The sequence below is a fragment of the Stegostoma tigrinum genome, chromosome 36, assembly GCF_030684315.1.
Source record: "Stegostoma tigrinum isolate sSteTig4 chromosome 36, sSteTig4.hap1, whole genome shotgun sequence".
Taxonomy (NCBI): domain Eukaryota; kingdom Metazoa; phylum Chordata; class Chondrichthyes; order Orectolobiformes; family Stegostomatidae; genus Stegostoma; species Stegostoma tigrinum.
The window spans coordinates 5,440,681-5,460,180 of NC_081389.1; the positions used below are offsets into that span (position 1 = coordinate 5,440,681).

The 19,500-nt window shown below is 42.5% G+C and overlaps 2 protein-coding genes and 1 non-coding gene across 6 annotated transcripts in view; 2 read left to right on the forward strand and 1 right to left on the reverse strand.

Moving 5' to 3' along the window:
- The window catches only part of sv2 (synaptic vesicle glycoprotein 2), an 82,132-nt gene extending 81,123 nt beyond the window's left edge, over nucleotides 1–1,009 (reverse strand). For all 4 annotated transcript variants that reach the window (XM_048520891.2, XM_048520890.2, XM_059640121.1 and 1 more), the window contains exon 1: nucleotides 882–1,009. In XM_048520891.2, the coding sequence (XP_048376848.2) occupies nucleotides 882–936 (55 nt within the window). In that variant the 5' untranslated portion in view covers nucleotides 937–1,009. The remainder of the gene's footprint in view (nucleotides 1–881) is intronic.
- A 3,923-nt stretch (nucleotides 1,010–4,932) lies between these two features.
- LOC125446854 (sperm axonemal maintenance protein CFAP97D1-like) lies at nucleotides 4,933–16,634 on the forward strand. Its single transcript, XM_048520778.2, has 5 exons — nucleotides 4,933–5,073; nucleotides 5,362–5,442; nucleotides 6,275–6,393; nucleotides 8,106–8,289; nucleotides 12,930–16,634. The coding sequence occupies exons 1-5, from the start codon at nucleotides 4,981–4,983 to the stop codon at nucleotides 13,053–13,055; spliced, it is 603 nt and encodes a 200-aa protein (XP_048376735.1). The 5' UTR covers nucleotides 4,933–4,980; the 3' UTR covers nucleotides 13,056–16,634.
- Nucleotides 16,635–16,920: 286 nt separating this feature from the next.
- trnar-ccu (transfer RNA arginine (anticodon CCU)) lies at nucleotides 16,921–16,993 on the forward strand. The gene has a single exon. It is a non-coding gene; the product is annotated as a tRNA-Arg (tRNA).
- Nucleotides 16,994–19,500: the final 2,507 nt, after the last annotated feature.

Sequence of the window (19,500 nt, forward strand, 5' to 3'; positions counted from 1 at the left end):
TGAGAAAGAAAGTGTGTGTGTGTGTGTGTGTGAGAGAGAAAGAGAGGGACTGTGTGTGTGAGAAAGAGAGGGACTGTGTGTGTGAAAGAGAGGGACTGTTTGTGTGTGTGTGTGTGTGTGTGAAAGAGAGGGTGTGGGTGGGAGTGTGTGTGTGTGAAAGAGAGGGACTGTGTGTGTGTGAGAAAGAGAGGGACTGTGTGTGTGTGTGTGTGAAAGAGAAGGACTGTATGTGTGTGTGTGTGTGTGAAAGAGAAGGACTGTATGTGTGTGTGTGTGTGTGTGTGAAAGAGAAGGACTGTATGTGTGTGTGTGTGAAAGAGAAGGACTGTATGTGTGTGTGTGTGTGTGTGTGTGAAAGAGAAGGACTGTATGTGTGTGTGTGTGAAAGAGAAGGACTGTATGTGTGTGTGTGTGTGTGTGTGTGAAAGAGAAGGACTGTATGTGTGTGTGTGTGTGTGAAAGAGAAGGACTGTATGTGTGTGTGTGTGTGTGTGTGTGAAAGAGAAGGACTGTATGTGTGTGTGTGTGTGTGAAAGAGAAGGACTGTATGTGTGTGTGTGTGAAAGAGAAGGACTGTATGTGTGTGTGTGTGTGTGAAAGAGAAGGACTGTATGTGTGTGTGTGTGAAAGAGAAGGACTGTATGTGTGTGTGTGTGTGTGTGACGGGAGGGGGGCGTTGGGGACAGAGGGGGTAGAGTGCGTCGGGTGACTTTTGACCCAGTCCAACACCGGCACCTCCACATCTCTGTCCACTCACTAAAATCTCTGAAACGCTCAGCCTGCGGTCGGCGGGGGAGACAGACAGGGGGAATACAAGGTCTCTGCTCTGTTTCCCCCTACCCCATAACCCTGGCGGTGACCCCCAACACAGCCTGCCCTACCTTCACAATCCAACCCCTCCGGCCTCAACAGCGGCTCCCGATCCCTCAGCGCCATGATTCCGTCAGCTCCCGGCGGCTCCCCATTGGTCAGCGGGCCCTGCGTCTGACGTCACCGAGCTACGTAGCGGGTCGGGGGAAATCACTCATTGTCATGGAGACGGAACAGCCGAACATCAACAAGAGGAGAAAGTAATACTGTGTCCCAGAATGGAATAATACCCTACGCTAGAGTAATATTTCAGGATGGAGTGATACCCCTGGATAAAATAATACCCCAGGGTAGAGTAATAACCCAGGATGGAGCAATAGCCCAGGATAGAATAATACCTCAGGATGGAGCAATAGCCCAGCCTGAAGTAATACTCCAGAATAGAGTAATACCTCAGGACAGAGTAATAGACCAAGATGAAGTAATAACCCAGGATGGAGTGATACCTGACAGAGTGGTACCCTAAGGTAGAGTCTTTTGCACCTGCACTACCAATCACTAAGAGCATGGCTGACCTGATTGTGAGTTTCAATTCTCCTTCCTGTTTATCCTCAATACTTTTGTTAGTCAAAAATCTGCCCACCTCTAAAACATATTCAATGACCCCACCTCTAGGTGCTGTCTTTGTATATGAGAACATAGGAAATAGAAGTTGGCCATTCTGTCCTTCCAGCCTTCTCCACCATTCAATATCATCATGATTGATCAACCCACTCAATACCATGCTCCCCTTTTGGCTGCATATCCTTTAATCCCTTTCACTCCAAGAGCTGTATGTATCTTATTCTTAAACATTCAATGGTTTGGCTTCAACCACTTCCAATGGCAGACAATTCCACTGGCTCACCACTCTCTGGTGAAGAAATTTGTCCTCACCTCAGTCCTGAATGGCCTATCCCATCTCCTTAGAATGTGACCCCGGTGCCAGACTCCCTGGTCATCAAGAACATCCTTCCTGCGTTTACCCTGTCTAGTCCTGTTAAAACTTTGTGGGTTTCTGTAAGATCCTGCCCTCAGTCTTCTAAACTCCAACAAATATAGTGCTAAGTATCTCTTCATATGTCAGTCCTGACATCTCAGGAATCTGTCTGTTAAACTTTTGTTGCGCTCCCTCCAGCACCACAACATACCTCCTCAGACAAGGAGACCAAAACAGCACACAATATTCCAGGTGTGGTCTCACAGAAGCCCTGTACAATTGTAGCAAGATATCCTGCTGTTGTACTCTAATCATCGCGCTATGAAGGTCAGCATACCATTTGCCTTCTTCACCGTCTGCAGTATCTACATGCTTACTTTCAAGGACACCAAATCTCATTGCACCTCCCCTTTTCCCAATCTATTCCCATTCAGATAATAGTCTACCTTCCTGTTTTTGCTACAGAAGTGGAAAGTCTCACATTTGCCCATCATTACACTTAACCTGCCATGCATTTTGCTTTCATTCAATTTGTCAGAATTACACTGAGGCATCTCTGCATCCTCCTCACAGCTCACCCTTCCACAGAGCTTTGCGTTGAAAGAGAGACCCACAGACTCACAGAAAAAAAATCCCCTCATCTCTGTCTTACATGTGAGAACTCTTCTTTTTATACTTCATCCTCTCGTTCAAGTCTTTCCCATAAGTGGAAACATCTGTTCAACATCCACTCTGCCAACTTCCCTCAGAATCTTATATGTTTCAATAAGATCACCTGTCATTCTTCTAAACCCGATGGATAAGGTCCAGTTGTCAAACCTTTTATCATTAGATACATTGTACATAATCATACAGTGGGAGTGTCACCCTTGGCATTCTGGCTGATGTTTATCCCTCAGCCAACATCACAGAAAACAGATTCTCTGTTTGTGGGATCTCACTGTATACTACTTAATTATTCTATTCTTTATAGCAGTGACACCAACAACTACTTCATTGGTTGTAATAATGTCCCAGGATGATGAAAGATGCAAAATAAATGCAATATTTTCCTTCATTATGATTGTCTTTTAGTAAACTTTGAAATGGTCCAGCAAGTCAAATGGCCAGAAAACACCCCCTGGTAAAGCCTAGCCTCGATGACTCCGTAAGGTCAGACAGTAAATGCCCCCATATGGCAAAACCTGAAACAGATAACAAAGGACAAAATGAGAGAAAAGTGAATCCAATTATTCATGCTCTTTTTGGACTTGGGTCAATGCCCTGTTGATCTTTAATTCCTTGGAAGTCTCTAGTTGCTCCGGTGATATTATAAACTGTGAAGTATTTCAACAGACAAGGAACTATTGGTAAAAGTTTAACAAGTATCTTAGAAACAGACTTTTGATTTGAATCTTTTCTGAAGATTTACTCAGGGTCCTAGCACCAGCTGGGTGAAGAATCTAGAATGCAAACAAAGATGCAGTAGAATCATAAAAACAGAGTTCTAGAATAATAATAATAACTATTCAGAAGTCCATGCCTGGGCATTCTGTGGCTTTCTGGGATGGGGTTCTTCATGAAAAATCAGCAAAACCTTCAGGAATTGGGAAGGACCTTGTGGCTTCCATTTCAGCAAGAGACATAACATATTCTGTCTTGGGGCATCTCTGCAGGTTGCAATTTGCAGGCATAGTGATGCATTTGCTATGATCTCATCAAAGTGCTCGAGGGCCTAAATGGCATACTCCTGGCGCTGAATTTCCAGGATGCATTGGTGGTTGATAATGGGCTATCTAGGATTTGCACATCACAGATGCCTTCAATAGATACTGTGATACCAGATTGACCTCCAGAAATGACAGGCCACCCTGGGGAATTTAATAGGCATTACATTGTTGCTAAGACATGGGACTCACAATGTTAACTCTGTTTTTATCTCTCCATAGACACTACCAGACTTGCTGAACTTCTCCAGCACTTTCTGTTTTTATTTCAGATCTCCAGCATCTATACTGGGAGTCATGGAGTTGCACAGCATGGAAACAAACCCTTCGGTCCAAATTAATAAAAACCGAAAAAGCATGCAGATGCTGTAAATCAGGAACTAAAACAGAAGTTGCTGGAAAAGCTCAGCAGGTCTGGCAGCATCTGTGAAGAAAAAAGTCAGCATTAACATTTCAGGTCCGGCACGATCCTTCCTCAGAACCTCAGTCCAAATTGTTCATGCCAACCAGATATCCTAAATAAATCTAGTCCCATTTGCCAGCATTTGGCCCATATTCCGCTAAACCCTTCCGAGTCATTTACCCATCCAGACGTCTTTTGAATGTTTTAATTGTACAAGTCTCTGTCACCTCCGTGGTAGGCGATACCACCCTCTGTGCGAAAAAGTTGCCCCTTAGGTCCCTTTTAAATCTTTACCCTCTCACCTTAAACCTATGCCTTCTGGTTTTGGACTCCTCCCACCCTTGGGAAAATACCTTGCCTATTTACTCTATCCATGCCCCTCATGATTTTATAAATCTTTATAAGGCCACCCCTCAGCTTCCAACACTCTAGGGAAAATAGCCCCAGGCTATTCAGCCTCTCCCTATAGCTCCAACCTGGCAACATCCTGATAAAAGATGACAAAGTGTGAAACTGGATGAACACAGCAGGCCAAGCAGCATCTCAGGAGCACAAAAGCTGACGTTTTGGGCCTAGACCCTTCATCAGAGAGGGTCCGTAAGCTTTTGTGCTCCTGAGATGCTGCTTGGCCTGCTGTGTCCATCCAGCTTCACACTTTGTCATCTTGGATTCTCCAGCATCTGCAGTTCCCATTGTCTCTGATCACAACATCCCTGTAAAGCTTTTTTGCACCTTTTCAAGTTTGACAACATGTTTCCTATAGAAGGGAGATCAGAATTGAATGCAGTATTCCAGTATTATGCCTATGTGTTGCTTTATCGCTGTTGGATTTAAAAAAAGGTTTTATTTATTTGACCTCTCCCCTTCACCTCAGCTAAAGCTTATGACCTCCTTCCAATGAAATTGGATTGAAGTTAAAAGGTTTTCTGAGTATACAAAATGAATTTTAATCACAGGCACTAGGACCCAGGAAACCAGCTCTGTGTGGGGTAGTGTTCTGACTCACTAGCCAGCATATCCATTTTAAACTACTTAGTAACTCAACACTCTACGATCACATTCAGATCTCTGGATATTGGAAGATGCATCGAGCTTATCAAACCATCATTCCAACTAGCAACAAGTACCTGCAACAGAAATGGGACAAGAGTGATTATCAAAGGCACAGGATAAAGGTTGTGTCAAACATTATCAAACATTTAAGTATGGCATTAAAATTGCATTTCAATTATTTTTCAATGTGATGTTACTGGTGCATTTCTGAACTCTGAGGAGGTTTTTGCATTTTATCAATATCATATCAGCAGTACTCATCAAGGCAAAGTGGGGAGTAATTCAGCACACGACATCTTCCACTCCTATGCATTCAGCAATAGGAACGTTTTCTACCCGAAAGTTGGATTTGAAGCTTGTTTCTGCGTGAAATGTCTGACAGTATAAATATTAGTATGCTCAATCCATAGGTGCAAAAGGCAACTACGGTTGTGAATACAAGAGGACCTCAGACTCCTGCTCATCTTCAAGTCAACTTAAAAAAGCTACAGGTATAAATGTGCATCTTTATTTCAAATTCAGTCTTGCATGGTGAGGAGCAATAGTAAGTGAGCATCTACTCCGATTTGCCACCATCTCCTCTTTCGGTCAACTAATAAATCAACAGCTAGTGGAATTTAAATTCTGTTCATTAATTTTAGAAATCTGGAATTGTAAAGTCACTCTCAGTATTTGCACAAAGGACCCTAGGTATCTCTATGTATTACAGCAAGATAATTGGCCATTGATAGCTTTAGGGACACCACTCTACAGCGAGCACAGGGGAAAGCAAAGAGGTTGGACTCCATAAGCTAGCAGAGCCAGTACAGGGATTGAATTTATATTGTCACTATCACTCAGCATTACTCTCTGGGTATCCATTCAACTGAGCTAAGAGACCTTTGGCCTCACAGATTGTAATCATGAAAATATTATTGATTGCTGTAAAAACCTATCAGGTTCAATAATGTCCTTTAGGGAAGGAGATCTGCTGTGCTTACCTGGTCCAGTCTACATTTTACCCCAGATCCACAGCAGTGTGATTGATTCTGAATTGCCTTCTAAATTGACCCAGCAAACCATTCTGTTGAAAGGCAGTTTGGGATGGGCAACTAAATTGGCAACAGCCACACCCTGCAAGACAAGTTTTTGACGAGTTAGTCCACAGGCAGAAGGTTAGATTGGAGGATGGAACAAGTTCTACATAGAGAAGCAAAGTCTCATTGAGTTTGTGCTGTGTGTTAAATATTATATTTTGTTGGTGAGTTCATCAATAATTAACTGCAAATGTCCACAAAGAATCCAGGTGCACTGATCATTAACGATTGCATGCTCTTCATTCAGCTAGAGAAAGAACGTTTGGCTGTTATCAGGCGAGACAATCAGATTCTTTCTCGCAAATTGGCTGACATCATGAGTTCCAATGGGACTGTGGACAATTGGAATAACTACGCAAATAAAAGGTACTGAAATTGGGAACTCATAGAAGACGCTTAAGATTTCAGTACTTGATTTTAAATTTGATTTCAATGGTGCCCAGATAAGCAACACTTGTTTTCAAATTCTCTGAGGTCTCATTCCTTTGCTAATCCCCTCCAGCTCCACAGCCCTCTGAGGTATCTGTATCCCACCAGAACTGGTCTCTTGAGCATTCTTGGTTTTAACCGCTCCACCATTGCAGACATGTTTTGTGTATTTCCCTTTGGAGTATAGACAAGGACAGAGGCTTAAAAAGCCTGTTTCAATTCTACTGGAGTGTGTTATGGTACTGATTGTGCTAAGTTAATCATGCATACCTGCCTGGGTTCGGGTTCTAGAGTGCCATGAAGGTCACAGTCAAAGAACTCTCCCCGGGCCACACGTGTTATGAGATTAAGGGCTTCCATCATTCTGAATGTTAGAGGTCATTGAGCTAGCAAGCAAGGGAACAGGAAACACGACCACAAAAGAACACAAAAGGAATGCTAGAATCAGGTTGTGAGGAATCAGAACAACAGAATCTCAACCAACCTGCAAAACTAAGGATCATAAAACTGACTATTCAATCACCAATTTCAACACAACCAGCAATTTCCATTGCAACGGCTACAACATTCAACTATGTCTTCTTCGCAAAAAATTCAGTCTCTGATTCCTTTTCTTCATCCTTAACCATTTTGCACGGAAGCCTCTTGTTATCTGTAGCTACATGTATTGTATTTCTAATTCTTCTCATGTTGAGCAATTTTGCAAAAACACTCACTCTTTGTTAACAGAAGAAAGCCCGGTTAAATTAGTTCCCCTTAAAACACAGGTTCCTTTAAGTCTGGAATAAAGGTATCCACAGTGGAAGAAGTCAGTTTTAAAATTAGCCTTGCTGTGACCAACCAAGGGGTAGTTGAACATAGAAGGGGAGCCAGTTCATCCCTCCTCACCTGGGAACCTAATGATTTTTGGGTACCCCATCTGGAACCGTAACAAATTAAGAACCCTAGCTGCTCCTAAGCATAACCCAGTGAATTTGGAGATGGTACACTTCCCCTCTGTCCAGAACATAGTGGTGAGGTGGAGGTGCCAGGCTTGAGATGTTGTTGAAGGAACCTTGTCGAGTTTCTTAAATTCATCCTGTGGAAGGGATTTAATGTAGTGTAGCACTCTAGCTGAAAGTCAGAATCCCACCTCAGCCATTCCCCTGGACTTCATGACTCCATTCCACATGGCTCTGGCAATTAATTGCCCAAAGTCATGTTTTTTTTGCCTCTTCTGAGGTAGGATAATTTGCTTCCAGAGGTAGTGGCTAATCAGCTCTTCAATCACTCTAGTGTCACCGGGAGGATCCACGGATCTTGTCAGCCTTTCATCCCAGTACATTTCCACTTGTGATCCAGATGGTTTATTATGTTCTTACATCCCTTCTGCCCCTTGATTTTCTGGGATGTTTTGTTTCATCTTAAATATGTTAGATGACATTAAAGTCTTGGGTTGATCCTTGGATGGGCAGATCACCAGGTCACATAGCCCACTCCTGATAAAATACACCAGAGACAGCTAGATAGCATTCCCTACCCGATTTTACGCACCTCACTTGCTTGTTGAGATGAATGAGATCAAACTTCCTGGCCCAGGAAGTCTTATCTTCTTTGTACCACTTGGATGTGATTCCTGAGCTAAGATCTCCTGGTATCTCTCAATGTAGTCTGAATGCAGAGAAGCGTCAGAGGGACCTCAAACAAATAGCGCAGGAGAACCAAGCCATTCTACACCGTATTACACATTGCCAGTCGGAATATAGGCGCAGCAGACTGGATGAGGAGTGGGAGAAAGTGGAGAGACTGCAAAAAGACATTGCACACTATCCACATCGGCTAAAAGCTGCGCAGGTGAGACAAACATTGAGTGAGAATATGGAAAGTTGCTCCAAAAAGGGGCATAGCTGAGGCAACCCTGGCATTAAAGGGAGGCTTACATTGAGGGATCTGCTGATGTGAGGACAGACAAAATATGAGGAGGCAGTTAGGCCCTTGTGCTGCAAATTATGTAAACGGTGAGACTCGAAGATTCTAATGGCAGATTAACAGAGGGAAGAAAGTGAGATTCTGAATTCCAAGACTGTATCACGGAATGGTTACATCATAGTTGGCGGCCATTGCATTTGTGCTGGCTTGCTGCAGGAGCAACTCCCCAAGTTCCTCTCTGTTGCCTTTCCGCTGTAGACCCTGCAAATATTTCTTCTCCAGATAATTATCCAATTCTTAATTAAAAAGGCTATGCTGCTTGTGAGTTCCTGCAGTGCAAGAAACGGCTGCTGTGTTCCCAAATTGCAATGGAGACCAAACTAGGTACTTCATTGGCTGTAAAGTGCTTTGAGACACCTAGTGGTTGTGAATTTCAATCTTCTTAAAAAATATTGTTCATGGGATGTGGGCATCAACTCGGTAGGTCATCATTTATGGCATATCCCCAGTTGCCCACATGAAGATGGCCTTCTTGAACTGCTGCAGACCTCTTTGATTATGTAGCTTATGTGGAAAGCCTGCAACTTCAATAGCAGCTAACAGAATTTGTCATTAGATATAGCTTCATATTTATATTTTCATCATTCAGGCCAACCTTGACTGGACTAATTCCAAATACATCTAAACATGGTGATTAGAGAGAAAGCATCAATGTATTTGAGGAGAGGTTTGCTAAATGGAGGAGGTAATATTGTTGAGCGAAACAGGGCTAGGATGGGAGGGGAAAGTTAGAATTGGACAGATTCTTGTGGCCGGAGTCTGTCTGTAGGTTCGACATTTAATAACATTGGGGGGCTAGTCGATTCCCACTTGGTCAGCTTGCCCAACTGCTATTTATGGCGTCCCACCTCTGAGAGATGCCAACAGTTTGAATGGTTGGCTGCATACGGGGCACAGCAGCATCATTGGGACCAGTGCCATTGCAGGCAATCAGCAGTACAGACCAGACAGTAAAGAATGTCCGAGGTCTTGCCAGGTCTAGGCTGTCTGTCTCCAGCGAGCAGGAGATTGGGAAGTATGAGATGAATATAACATTGAGGAAGGGAAATTTGAGGAGGTGAGGTGAGGTCTGACCGTCGGAAACACCCCTACACCTACTTGACGAGACACCAACCGTACAGGACTGCGCACTTGGTATGAGCATCTCCCAACCTGGCTAAAATCCCAGTGGTGGTTCATTAAAGGCTTCAATTTGCCCATGGGAAAGTTGGTTTCCCAAAGACTGCCATTGGTAAAGTTGGTGTTGGGCAGGGCCGGCAGGAGTCAGAAAACCCAGTTTTCTGGAATGTGCCTCATGGATTGTGGTCAGTGGGCACAACCCTGTGAAACAACAGAGGCATTTAAAGGAGCAAAAAGAGGAAAAATTATCAGTTTTCTGGCAGCAGGAAGGCTGCTGGGTATGAATTTGATAGTTAATTGAACAAAAAACAAAGTTTCTGCAAAAGCTCAGCAGGTCTGGCAGCACCTTTAAAGGAAAAAAACAGAGCTAACGTTTCGGGTCTGGTGATCCTTCCTCAGAACTGTCAGGTCACCGGGCCCAAAACGTTAACTCTGTTTTTTTTTTCACAAATGCTGCCAGACCTGCTGAGCTTTTACAGCAACTTTGTTTTTGTTCCTTATTTACAGCATCTGCAGTTATTTTGCGTTTTTGATAGTCATTTGAAGCCTACTTGTGCTTCCCAATGGTTAGCAACGGGAACCTGATTTTAACACACTAGGCTTGTCGCACATACGCGCTAAAATACTGATTCAATTAGAATTGGAATTAGCTTAATTGTCACATATACTCAAATGAGTACAGTGAAAAGTTTATAAGTTACCACTTACAGCACCATCTTAGGTACAAAGGTACCTAAGTACAGATTTTTAAGTACAAATTCTTAGGGAAAAAAATCAGAAAAATAAAGAAATAAATCATTCATTTGTAATGAAGTATGCAGCAAGGGAAAACATGTTACCCTGTTGTTTCCTGGGCTGGAGAGTTTCAGTCCTGAAGAGAGATTGGATAGACAGGGTAAACACCAAAAGAACTCTGGAAGTTGTAAATCAGAAACAAAAACAGAAGTCATTGGACCTGAAATGTGAACTCTGATTTCTTTTCACAGATGCTGCCATACCTGCTGAGATTTTCCAGCAACTTTTGTTTTTGTTTTGGATAGACTGGGGTTGTTTTCTTTGGAGCAGAGGAGACTGAAGGGGGACACAGTGGAGATTAATAGAATTATGAGGGACACATACAGGGTAGACAGGAAGGAACTCATTCCGCTTTTTGGAGGGATTAATCACCAGAAGCGTAGATTTAAAGTAAAGGCAGGAGGCTTAGAGGGGACCTGAGGAAAAGATGTTTCACTGAGAGGGAGGATGATGGAAATCTGGAACTCACTGTAAGGGGCGTAAAGGCAGAAAACCTCATAACATTTAACAAATATTCAGATGTGCTCCTATGATGCCAAAGCATACACAGCTATAAGTCAAGTGCTACCAAATGGAATGAGAATTGTGAGATGGTAGGAAGTGCAGATGCTGGAGAATCTGAGATAACAATGTGTAGAGCTGGATGAACACAGCAGGCCAAGCAGCATCAGAGGAGCAGGAAGGCTGATTGTTTTGACTGATGCAGACTCAATGAGCTGAAGGGCTTTTTTCTGTGCTATCGACCTCAGTGACTCTACCTACATTCAGATTCACAACCAGTAAAGGTGTCACGTAGCGGCTGAGTTACTCAGCCTGGGCAATTTTGGATTGAGTAGGAGTTGGGTTTCTTGTCTGAGGAGCTTTGTCTGACTAGCAGAAAGAAGGCATTAAGCTCATGAGAAGGAGGAACAAACCATGCCTCATTGGGGTTGGGAGGGGTTTGGTGCCCTTACAAAGGCTCATGCAGGACAGGCTGGACTCCCCAGGGGAGGTCAATGTCAATGAATGGATAGGTCAATCATGAATGTGGGGAGAACAAAGGCTTTGCAGTGAAGGCTTGAAGGTCATAGAGGGAAGGTTGAAGATGATAGAAGGAGGGAGGATGATGATGATAATTGGCAGGATACGGGGACTGCTGGATCATTTCTGTTAGGCTCAGGGGAGGTCAACCAATGGTGACAGGATGGAGACCCAGGGTGATTCATCGATGCTCAAGGATGATTGGGTGCGTGGGTTAATGATCATTGAAGGCAGAGCAGGGGCAATGGAGAGGGACATCTGAGAGGCTTGGGGCATTCTCACTGCCTCTACTTTCTAGCTAGAATGAGGATCCTGCAAGATCTCTTCATCTTTCGCTGGAAACATTGCTGTTTCAAACAAGTGCCCACAGAGACTCCTCGCAAACAGGGAGGCAATGAATGCCATTCGAGCACAATGCCCCGATCTTTCAACCAATGAGGTGGAGTTGGGCCTTTCCCTGCCATATGAGTGAATGGGGCCCGTGGCTCATCATATCTAATTGGCTGGCCGCTACAGGAATGGGCATGGCTGGTGGCTCTACCTTGGAGTGCCACACCTTTCTGTTTCCACCATTGGGATTGTCCACAGAGGGTAAAGTTTCTACCCAATGAACCTTGACAAAAAGGTACACAAATGCTAAAAAAAAGATTGTTTTTAAGTATGTTTATGGGAAATGGACATCATTTGCAAGGCCAACATTAATTGCCCATCTCCAATTGCCCTTTAACTGAGTGCCAGTTATTACTGGACAACCACGTTGCTGCTGCCTGGAGTCACTTGTAAGCCAGACAACAGATTTCCTCCACTAAAGGAGGTTAGTGAACCAGATGGGTTTATACAACAATTGGCAATGGTCACAAGGTCATAATTTGTCACCAGATGTGGCGGGATTCAAATTCACATTCCTAGAGCTTTAATCTGGATCTCTGGTCCAACTACATTATTGCTGTATTCTAGGGTTTTCAAGGTGGCTAGGATCTGAAATGCACTGCTTGGGAGTATGATGGAGGTAGATTCAACATTGGTTTCAAAAAGGAATTGGATCAGTACATGAAGAGAAAACATTTTCAGGGTTGTGCCGAGAAATGGAATTGGCTGAGGTCCCCTCACAGACAGCCAGCCCAAACAAAAAGGCAAAATAATCTCCTCCTGTGATATGGATGTAAATGCTTGACTGGACTTGAACCCATGACCCTTAGGGCTCAATAAACTGCTATGAATAAAGCTATGCCTGCACTATTTTGTAGAAAGCTTTTGAAATTATTGCGAGTTCAAACTCAATTTTACTTTTAAAATCATACCTGACAATCTAATCAGCTATTTGCAGGGTTATGGGGAATGAGCAAGGGCACTGGGATTAATTGGAAAGTTCTTCTAAAGGGCTGTCAGAAGCACAATGGGTCAAATCGTATCCTTCAGTGTACTGTCATTCTCTGATTCCATGATACAATTGTACAAAATGAAATGACTCCAGCAATAAACCTCATGGCATTTGAAATATTAAGGATACAAAGTAAATATATTTGGGATGAATCTGTGTTGTGATGAAAAATGTCTGCTTTTTTCTGCAGAAGTATCAAAAGAAAGTTTGTGGCGGAAGAGTTGGAGACCCAATGATCAACAAACTTCCGAGGAAGTACACTGAAGAGGGATGTCAACAACACGGTGACCCTGTAGAGCAACACCTTGTGCATTGAACTATTTCACATTCCCTTTGCACCATCTTTCACTGATACATTGAATCAAATCACATAGAAAAAGGCCATTCTGCCCATTGTATCCTTACCAACCCACAAGTAGCCATCCAGCACAATCAATTTCCAGTTCTTAGTCTGCTGTGGAGATTGTGAGACTGTAAGAGCATATCTACGTACGTCTTAAATGTGAGGGTTTCAGCCTTGACCAACATTTCCAGACAATAAATTTAGACTTGCACCACCCTGTGAGTAGTAACATTTCTTCTCAAATCTCCTCTGATTTTACTCTAAATATATGCCACATAAAATGGAGGAGCAGAACTAGGCCATTCAGCCCACTGAGTCTGCCCCCCTAGATTATGGGTGATCTGTTAACACCCAACTCCACTTTCCTGCCTTTCACCCACAATTCTGGATTCCCTTACCGAATAAAAATCTGTCTATCTCAGCCTTGAATGTACTTAATTGATCATAGAATCCCGGCAGTGTGGAAACAGGCCCTTTGGCCCAACAAATCCATGCTGACCCTAAGAGCTTCCAACCCCCCTACACATTATGGACAATTTAGTATGGCCAATCCACCTAGCCTGCACATCTTTGGTCTGTGGGAGGAAACCCACACAGACATGAGGAGAACACGCAAACTCCACACAGACAGTCACCCAAGGGAGGAATTGAATCTGGGTCTGTGGCACCATGAGGCTAGTAGTGCTAACCACTACGCCACCATGCCACCCTAATGACACAACCGCTACAGCCCTCTGCTGTAAACAATTCTACAGATTAACTGCACTCTTGTGAAAAAAAAATCAAATATTAAATGTGCAACTCCTTAATCTGAGATTATGCTATCTGGTCCTAGTTTTTCCCACAACAGGAAACAACACTCTCAAGACCCCTAAGGGTTTTACATGTTTTAATAAGGTTGTTTCAAATTCTTCTAAATTTCAATGAGTACAAATTGAACCTAATGAACCTTTCCTCATAAGAAAATCCTCCACACCTGGAATCAACTTCATGAATCTTCTCTGGACTGCCTAATGTGCAGTATATCTTTCCTGAGATACAACAGCTGTAATTGTTCACAGTATAGTTTTGAAAAGACTTCCCTATTTTTATAGCCATTCCCTTTGAAATGAAAAACCAACAGACTATTTGCCTTCCCTATTACCTGCTGAACTTTGATGCTAGCTTTTTGTGATTTTATTGAATCCCTACAGTGTAGAAGCAGGCCATTCAGTTCATCAACTCCACACCAACCCAGTAAAGAACATCCCATCCAAACCCACCCACCCTACTCTATCTCTGTAACCCTACATTTCCAATGGCCAACCCACCTAGCCTACACATCTTTGGACTGTCGGAGGAAACAAAGCAGCCAGCAAAAAGCCAAGCAGATACAGGGAGGATATGCAAACTCCACACAGACTGGAATTCTGAAGAAGGGTTTAGGCATGAAACATCAGCTTTCCTGCTCCTCTGATGCTGCTTGGCCTGCTGTGTTCGTCCAGCTCTACGCCTTGTTATCTCATAACTTAAAAATATAAGGTTTGTTTGAGACAGTCAGTCTAATGTTTTACTAGTCATGCTAGTTAGATAACCCATTCTGGTACAAAAATGCTTTCACAGGTTTCATTGAATTATGTTTATCATAACAAATACTAAATAAATAGTATTTGATAAACACGGCAGTTTTCATCCTATTAACATTGGGATGCCAGTTTGTAACACTAGTTGACTGGGTGCATATCTCTTGCTTTGATCCGTTGACTTATGTTCTTCTGTCTTTGATTTTTCTTCAAAAACCTCAGGCTTTATTAACAATTTTTTTTTTTGAGTTCCACAAGCAATCTGTTTTGCAGGTAAGACTTGAACCTGAGCCATCTGGCTTAGAAATCAGGAATACTATCACAGTACCAAGCAACCCCTCCTCATAAGCTGCCAGTCCCAGTACATAATGAAAGGCATATCCTGAACTCAAATCGGCTTATTAGTGCGTGAACAGGGTATGGTCAATTTAGATGGGTGAAACAATATTTGTCTGATTCCTGGTTCATTTATATGGTCATCTTAATGATATAATTTCCCACTGTATCCTGATTGTTTTTTTTTTCACATGTTAATCATATTGCCTTGCAAGATTCTTTCAAGTAAAGTACCTCTTACGTGCAAGCTGCTGCTCCCTCGAAATAAACTTTAAAGTTATCTTGATCAACTGGGTGAACGGGCTGATGAGTGGCAGGCGGAGTTTAATTTGTACAAATACATTTTGGTAAAACAAACAAGGGCAGGGTTTATACAATTAATGGTAAGGCCCTGAGTAGTGCTACAGGACAGAGACTGAGGGCCTCAGGAATTCTTTGACATTTGTATCATAGGTAGACATGGTGGCTAAGTAAGCGCTTAGTGCTCTTGCCTTCATTGTTAAGACCTTTGAGTATAGAAGTTGGGATGTCATATTTAGGTTGTACAGGATGTTAATGAGGGTCTTCTGGAATGCTGTGTCCAGTGCTGGTCACCCTCCATAGAAAGGATAATATTAAATTAGAGAGGGTTCAGAAGAGATTTACCAGATGTTGTTGGGAATTGAGGGTTTGAGTTATAAAAATGGGCTGGGACTTTTTTCACTGGAGTATAGGAGGTTGAGGGGTGACCTTATTGAGGTGTATTAAAATCCTGAGGGGCGTAGCTAACTTGAATAGCATGGGCTTTTTCTCTAAGGTGGGGAAGTTCAAAACTAGGGGGCATATTTTTAAGGTGAAAGGAGAAAGATTTAAAAAGGACTTGAGGGACAACATTTTTACACAGAGAATGATTTGTGTGTGGAATGAACTGCCGGAGGAAGTGGCGGGTACAATTAAAACATTTAAAAAACATTTTGATAAGTTCATGAATAGGAAAGGTTTGGAGGTACATGTGGAACTAATTTAGTTTGGGAACATGGTTGGCATAGTCTAGTTGGACTGAAGGGTCTGTTTCCATGCTGTATGGCTCTTTGACTGTATTTTCCAAGCTTGTCCCTTTCATATCTGTTTGTCCGTCTTGACTTACCAATTCCATAGATCTTTACCAAGAGAAGGTGGCACCAATCAACAATGAGAGTGTCTGCTGAGAGTATCATTTGTTGGCATCACTTTCTAGAGATTAATGACCAGATGTGGGTGTCACTGGCTTTTATTACCCATCCCTTAATTGCCCAGAAAGTAATGAAGAATCAACAACACTGCTGTAGGTCTGAAGGCACATGTATGCTAGACCTGGCCAGGTCAGCAGTTTCCTTCTGTAATGGACATTAGCGATCCAAAAGAATACGTTTGAATGTTCAACAAAAACCTATCAATATTCTTTAACTACAAAGCACCATGCCTGACTATAAACCAACTGTTGACGCCTGAAAATAATTTAAAGTTCAACATAACCATACAAATTAATATAAGTAGGCCTTTAACATATTTAAAGTTCCCATCTGAAATATAACTGTGCCTTTGAGTTTGTGTAAAGTATTTTACTTCAAAGCATTTTCACTGTATTAGTGCAAGTTTACATTAGCCATGCCATAAAACAGCAGTAAAACAATAAGCCTTGCTTTTGACCCAGTTTATACGGTTTCTTTTCCCCAAAAACCGTTTACTAGCTATAATTAAACAGAATATAATTTAATTCTTTACTTGCTTAGTCAAGTTAAATTATTGAGATGTAACTCAATCATACACATTGGTATCTCAAGCTTACTTGCTACTTTAGTTCCCTCTCCAGCTAACACCACATTGATAGTTTGTGGTATTTTTTTAACTTCAGTTTCTTAGACTGTCTTCACTTTTCGGCTTGGACCATATTAAGCCTATGTTGCCCCACTAAAGCTGTAGCCCCAGTGGCCTAATGGATAAGGCATTGGCCTCCTAAGCCAGGGATTGTGGGTTCAAGTCCCACCTGGGGTGTTGTTTTGGTTTTTAGGTAATGAAGAGAAATTAGGCCTGTTTTCACTAGAATCTAGTGTTTTAAGGGATCATCTGATAGCGACAGGAAAAGGCAGGTTAGATTAACTATTTCCACTGAATGGTGATCTTGAACTAGGGAACATAGTCCGCAAATTAGGACCAGAGTGTTAAGACCTGAACAAAAACAAAGTTGCTGGAAAAGCTCAGCAGGTCTGGTAGCATCCGTGAAGGGAAAAAACAGAGTTAAATGTTTCAAGTCCAATTCTGAGGAAGGTTCACCAGACCCAAAATGTTAACTCTGTTTTATCCTTCACAGATGCTGCCAGACCTTGCTGAGCTTTTTCAGTAACTTTGTTTTTGTTCCCGATTTACAGCATTCACAGTACTTATGTTTTTTGTTAAGGAGAGATGTTGGGGAGGATTTATATACATAAAGGGTGGGAGATAGTTGGAAGTCTCTTCCACAAGTGGCAGTGGATGCTGGAGCAATTGTAATTTGAAACCTGAGATAGATACATTTTTGTTAAACATATGTATTCGGGGATGTGGGCCAAAGGAAGGCTACAGATCAACCACCATCTCATTGAATGTTCCTATTTTCCTATGTTGGGTCAAAGGAAAAATTCAGTATTATAGGCTAAACTTCATTAAATGAGGCAGATCTTCATTCATCTTAACACTAGATGAATTAATTTAATACAGGTTGGTTTCATGATGTTTTAAACCTCAGGCAGACAGACCCAGCAGAAGTGGTGATGGATAATTACACAAACGATTGGAGGGGGATGCTCCACAAATATTCCTATCCTGAACGATGGAAGAATCCAACACATTAGTGTAAAAGATAAGGCATTCACAGCAATCTTCAGCCAGATGTGCTGAGTAGATGATCCATCTCAGCCTCCTCTGGTGATCCCCAACATCATAGGTGTCAGTCTTTAGCTAATTCAATCCACTCCACATGATATCAAGAAATAGTTCAAGGCACTAGATACTGCAAAGTTATGGCCCCTGACAACATTATAGGAACAGTACTAAAGTTTTGTGCTCCAGAGCTTGCCACTCCCCTAGCCAAGCTACTCTCCAGCACAGTTATAACACTGGCATCTATGTGGCAAAGTGGGAAATTGAACAGATATGTCCTATACGCAAAAAGCAGGATAAATCCAACCCAGTCAATTAGTAGCCCATCAGTCTACTTTTGGTCATCAGTAAAGCGGTGGAAGGTGTCATCAAAAGTGCTTTCAAACAGCATCTGCTCAGCAATAATCTGCACAGTGACGCCCAGTTTGGGTCCTGCTACGGCTACTCAGTTCCTGACCTTAGTACAGCCTTGGTTCTACCATGTACAAAAGAGCTGAATTCCAGAGGTGAGGTGAGAGTGACACTCTTTGACATCAAGGCCATATTTGACCAAGTGTGGCATCAAGGAGCCCCAGCAAAACTAGAATGAATAGGAATCAGGGGCAAGCTCTCCGATGGTTGGAGCCATACCTGGCACATAGGAAGATGGTCGTGGTTGTTGGAGGTCAGTCATCTCAGCTCCAGGACATCTCTGCAGGAGTTCCTCAGGGTAGTGTCCTTAGCCCAACCATGTTCAGTTGCTTCATCAATGACCTTCCCTTCCTCTTAAAGTTAGAAGTGGGAATGTTCGCTGATGATTGTACCTTCCGTAACTTCTCAGATACTGAAGCAGTCCACGTTCAAATGCAACAGGATCTGGATACCTTCCAGCCTTGGGCTGACAAGTGGCAAGTTACATGTGCACAAATACCAGGCAGTGGCTGTCTCCAAATGAGACAGTCTAACCATCGCCATGAATCCCCGCTATCAAGTCCTTGGAGTTATCATTGACCAGAAACTCCACTGGACTCATTATATAAACACTGTAGCTACAAGAACCTTAGAAGCTAGGAATACTGCTTCAAGTAACTCACCTCCTGACTCCCCAAAACTTGCCCTCAAGGCACAAGTCAGGGGCATAATGGAATACTCCCAACTTGCCTGGATGGCTGCAGCTCCAACAACATTCAAGAAGTTTGAAATCATCCAGGACAAAGCCAGCCATTGACCTCCTCATGGTCAGACATCCAGATCCACGTGGAGATGAAAGAAAACTTCTAAATATATAATTCTACTCTCAATACAGATCCATTAGTGAAAATCATCTCATTCATGAAAACAGCAAATCTTTAAATCCTTCTCTTAATCTATAAAAATGTAGAAACTTATGTTCATTCTGCTAAATCTTGAACAGTTTATATAGCTATCAGTCAAACTGAAAACTCTGAAGCACCTATTAAGATAATCACAGCTTTTGAAAATTGGCCTAGCATTCATAATGAATAGTACTTATGGAAATGCTGACAACAAACTTTATTGAACCTGTTTGAAACTGATGCATCAGTTACCCTGTCAATCCAGCAGAGCTCTGTTTTAACAATCACCAACTGCTGCAGCTTCAGCTGTTACAGTTACCATTTCCACACTAAAGAGCAGAGGATTTA

Coding starts and splice junctions, on each gene's coding strand:
- LOC125446854 (XM_048520778.2), top strand. CDS start 4,981: ATGCATCGAGCTTATCAAACCATCATTCCAACTAGCAACAAGTACCTG. Junction 5,074..5,361: donor ATCAAAGGCACAGGATAAAG/GTTGTGTCAAAC, acceptor CTCAATCCATAG/GTGCAAAAGGCAACTACGGT. Junction 5,443..6,274: donor TCAACTTAAAAAAGCTACAG/GTATAAATGTGC, acceptor CTCTTCATTCAG/CTAGAGAAAGAACGTTTGGC.